General features: G+C 46.5%; 1 protein-coding gene across 1 annotated transcript in view; it reads right to left on the bottom strand.

Moving 5' to 3' along the window:
* The window catches only part of LOC109831761 (endochitinase 1-like), a gene marked incomplete at its 5' end in the record, with an annotated part of 12,026 nt that extends 6,898 nt beyond the window's left edge, over positions 1-5,128 (bottom strand). Inside the window, 1 exon segment of the mRNA XM_020399171.1 lies at positions 5,059-5,128. Coding sequence (XP_020254760.1) covers positions 5,059-5,128 — 70 coding nt within the window.

Raw genomic sequence — 5,133 nt, 5'->3', positions numbered from 1 at the left:
CTGCAGTTCGAACCCTCCCCCGTGCTGTCTCTTTCTAGCCACCGCCACCGTGTCGAACCTAGAGTTTGGCATGGATTCCCTCGACTCATTCCTCGAACTGATGACAGGAAGAGTATATATCTCATGGCGATGAGAAATATCACTGTTTTTGATTCTTGTTTCCTCTGAGAAACGAGAATTTGTTTGAGATCTTACTCTTGTTGTGCAGCAGAGGTGCTGCCGAAATTTTCACTGCACACAACAAGGGTCGGAAGAGAAGGTGAACAGGTGTTGGGTCTGAAGCTTGATCAATGGAGGATATTATCAAGAAGTTGAACCCCGCGGAGGTGTCAACTTTGATGAAGCTGATGAAGTTGTCGGTTGGTGAGAGCGCGACAAAACCATCCAAGAAGTTGTAGCTTCCTACCATAGATCTGAAGCTTGATGGACCGGGTACTTACCTGAGCTGGTCACGACGGGTGAGATGGAACCTGGAGGGTTACTTGACAGGAGAGGCGACAGAACCTGAGGAGAACTCGGAGGGAAGAGATGAGTGGAAGTCCACTCATATGTTGGTATATATATGGCTCCTCAACTTATTGGTCTAGGATCGCCATCACAGTGGATGACATTGAGAAGGTGAAGGATGTCTGGGAGAAGTTGAGGAGGACCTATGATGGAGTAGGGAATAACCTGCGGGTGTTCCAGATTAAGGGAGAAATCGACGCCACAGTCCAGAGAGAGCGGACTGTACATGAGTATGCCACAGAGCTGGAGTGCCTGTGGCTAGATTATGATCACTTCTCACCTCGGGCGAGCTGCAAGGACCCGGGATGTAAAGAGCGTGAGGCCTTTCTACAGGAGAGGACTATGGTGTTTCTCAAGGGATTGACATCAGAGTTTGCTCAGCGAATTGCATTGCTACTAGCTCAGCCAAAGATTCCCACGCTTGAGGAGGCTGTCTCGGCCATGATCCAGGAGGAGACTCACATTAGGCTGCAGGCGGGGACAGGTGGACTTCCTGTGGTGAAGTCAGCACTGGCAGCCTCTAGCAATACTGGATCAAGGGGAGAGACTCGGCAGTGCTACAACTGCGGTGAGGTGGGCCATCTAAGGCATGCTTGCACCAAACCACCTAAGGAAGGAGATTCGGGTGGACGTGGACAGTTCGGAGGTCGTGGTCGTGGCCTTGGGGGTCGACAAGGTGGAAGAGGAACAGGCAACCGGGCGAATCTGATGCTAGCAGAGGGAGAGGAAGAAGCTGAGGTGTTCTTTACTGAGGAAGATCGTGCGCTCCAGAAGATACTCAGGAGGAAGCAGAAAGTAGCGGGGGATGGAGACAGGAGGAGTGGAACTGAGGAGGCATCCACTTCATTCTTCGCCGGAGGCAGCACTGCTACCTATGCTCATCCGACCAAAGGTACTGATGATAAACATGCTCTTGCTTCTTTGTCTCCCGACAGATCATCAGAATGGATAGTCGACTCCGGTGCGTCTCGACATGTGACAGGTAATGCTAGTGAGTTCTCATCATATACTCACCTAGCATCGCCTGATAGTATTCAAACAGCTGATGGTACATTTCAGCCAGTGGTTGGTAAGGGTACAGTCGATTGTACAGGTTCTGTAACTTTGTCCAATATTTTGCATGCTCCCTCCTTTCCAGTCAATCTTTTATCCATTAGTGCTATCATTCTCCAACTAAAATGCATTGTTTCTTTTGATATTCCCAAGGTGATTTTCCAGGAGAAGGGGACATGGTGGAGACTTGGGACTGGCACATGGCATAGTGGACTGTGGTATCTGGATCGTGAAGGGATGGATTCAGCGCTGGTGTCAGTCATAGAGAAAGCAGGAGTATGATCTAAAATGAGTGCTGAGAGTGAGTTAATGCTTCATCACCAGCGTTTGGGATACTACTCCTTTAGTGTTTTAGGTAGATTGTATCCATCTTTAATTGAGAAAGCAAATAAACAGAAACTTGTGTGTGATGCATGTGAGTTTGGAAAGCTTACTAGAAGCTCTTATGTTAGTTCTGGTCATAGAAGCTCTCAGGCATTTGACTTGGTACATTCAGATGTTTGGGGGCCTTGTTCCACAAGTTCTATGAATGGATACAAGTATTTTGTTATATTTATTGATTGTTTCTCTCGTGTTACTTGGTTATACCTGATGAAAAATAAGAGTGAAGTGTTTGGGTGCTTCCAAAACTTTCATAGGAATGTTCAGACCCAATACGGAGCAGTGGTGAAGGTATTGAGGTCGGATAATAGAACAGAGTATACCAACAGAGCGCTTGAAGAATATTTGTCAGCTCAGGGAATACAGCACCAGACAACATGTCCATACACACCGGCTTAGAATGTGGTAGCGGAAAGGAAGAACAGACATCTTTTAGAGGTTGCCAGAAGCATGATGATCTCTATGAATGTCCCAGAAACATTGTGGGGGCAAGCAGTATTGACCGCAGCAGCGCTGATCAACAGAATGCCCTCGAGAGTACTGGATTGGAAGTTTTCGTGTGAGACGTTGAAGGGAGATAATGGTGGGATTCTTCCACTTAAAGTGTTTGGATGTGTGTGCTTTGTGAAGGACAACAGACCATCCGTCGGGAAGCTTGCCCCTAGAGCTGTGAAGTGCATCTTTGTGGGATATTCTGCTACTCAGAAGGGATATGTTTGCTGGAGCCCGGTGGAGAAAAGGTTGTTTGTGAGCATGGATGTGCACTTTCGAGAACTCGAGCCATATTACACTCAGAATGTAACTTGATCCGTTGGTAACTCGCCCAATACTAGAAGTATGAGGCGAGAGGGGGAGAATGGTGAGCGATCGGTGAACAATGTGGAGAAATCAATTTCTGTATCGATTCCTTGGGAGGAAGAATTGGTTGAGGAGGAGCAGGAGAATGAAGAAGAAAAGGAAAATGAGACAAGAGGTGTTAGGCCCACGGTTCAGGGGGAGCTACTAACCTATAGTAGGAAGGGAAAGCAAATTACAGGAACAGTACCTACAGTGCCACTAGTGCTGCCACGTCTCTTGCTAACGCCTGCCCTGACTCTTGAGACACCTACACCACCACCAGATTCATCCCAAGGTGATAACATTCCTCTCCCTACTTCTCCCACACCAATATCTGTACGGAGGACTACGCGTAGTAATGCGGAAAATCCTCCCGATAGATATGGATGGGATCTTGCCCAGTTTGTATCATATTCCAACATTCATCCTGCACATGGAGCATTCATTGCATCATTGAACTCTGTTACTGTACCTAACAATTGGCAGGTTGCTAAGAAGGACCCAAAGTGGAAAACGGCGATGCACGAAGAGCTAGTGGCTCTTGAGAAGAACCGCACTTGGGAGTTAGTAAAACTACCAAAAGGAAAGAGAGCAGTTGGATGCAAGTGGGTCTTCACTGTGAAACAGAATCCAGATGGACAGGTAGAGCGTTATAAGGCTCGTCTTGTGGAGAAAAGGTATAGCCAGACGTATGGAATCGACTATGATGAGACCTTTGCACCAGTAGCGAAGATGAGCAATGTTCGGACCTTGATCTCTCTGGCAGTAAATGGTGGATGGAAGCTACACCAACTAGAAGTGAAGAATGCATTCCTTCATGGAGATCTGGTGGAAGAGGTATACATGGAAATACCACCAGGATTCAACACAGATCAGACGGTAGGCAAAGTCTGCAGATTGAAGAAGTCTCTCTATGGCCTGAAGCAGTCTCCACGTGCTTGGTTCGATAGATTCAGGCGGGCTATGATAGGTATGGGATACCAGCAGATTAACGCCGATCATACCGTGTTCTTTCGACGGAGTGAAGGTCACATCACCATGCTTGCAGTATATGTGGATGATATGATTATTACAGGGATGATGAGAAGGAGATTGTCCAACTCAAAGTGAGACTGGGTAAGGAATTCGAGGTGAAAGATCTTGGTTTGCTTCGATACTTTCTTGGAATAGAGATAGCTCGAGGAGCGGAGGGGATCGTCCTATCCCAGAGAAAGTATGCATTGGGTTTTCTCAAAGAGACATGGATGTTAGGGTGCAAACCTGCAACTACACCGATCGACCAGAAGTTCAAGCTAGGTGCTAAAGCTGGAGAACCAGTTGATCGTGATAGATACCAAAGGCTGGTAGGCAGGTTGATCTATCTGAGTCACACACGTCTCGATATCTCTTTTGCAATGAGCGTGGTGAGTCGCTACATGCACGATCCAAGGAAGGGTCATATAGATGCAGTGTACCAGATTCTGAGGTATTTGAAGAGTGCCCCCGGAAAAGGGCTGATATTCAGAAAAAATGAACATATGAGTATTGAGGGTTACTGTGACTCGGATTGGGCTAGTTGTACTGATAACAGGAGGTCCACCTCAGGATACTGTATCTTTGTAGGAGGTAACTTGGTCTCGTGGAAGAGCAAGAAGCAGTCAGTGGTGGCGAAATCAACAGCTGAAGCAGAGTATAGAGCTATGACCTTGGGAGTTGCGGAGTTGTTGTGGTTGAAGAGTATGCTGGTGGAGCTGAAGCTGGATCAAGGAGCAAAGATGAAACTGTGGTGTGATAACAAGTCAGCCATCAGTATCGCCAATAACCCAGTGCAGCATGATAGAACCAAACACATCGAGATCGATAGGTTCTTCATCAAAGAGAAGTTGGACAGTGGACTATTGGAGTTAAGTCATGTTTCAGCTAAAGACCAGGCAGCAGATTGTCTGACTAAGGGACTTAGCTCAATAGATATGATTAGAAGATGTGACAAGATGGGCTTAGTGGATATCTTTCGCCCATCTTGAGGAGGAGTGTTGACATATTAGTATAAGTTAAGGGTCTTATTTGTAAAAGTGTTTGTAGGACCTATATAAGCCCATGCTATCTCATCTATGAATTTAGGGTTTTCATTCAATTCAGATAAACCCCTTGCGGTGCTACGGTAGATTTGAATTTGTTATCTGTTTTTTTTTCAAATATACCTCTTGGTCGGGGCCCCCTATTTTTTTCTTTTCTTTTATTGTTTTGCCCCCATAATAAATGTATGTGCAGGTTTGGCTTGAGAGATGCATATATACTAACCGGTGGTCTCGTGAGACGTCTGCGCCAAGAACGCGGCAACTTCCCTCTTCTTGATCTCATCATCCCCCGTCGTCG

This window comes from Asparagus officinalis, chromosome 1 (assembly GCF_001876935.1).
Source record: "Asparagus officinalis chromosome 1, Aspof.V1, whole genome shotgun sequence".
Taxonomy (NCBI): domain Eukaryota; kingdom Viridiplantae; phylum Streptophyta; class Magnoliopsida; order Asparagales; family Asparagaceae; genus Asparagus; species Asparagus officinalis.
Note: the sequence above shows the minus strand (reverse complement) of the source record. Positions and strands in the feature narration are given on the sequence as shown.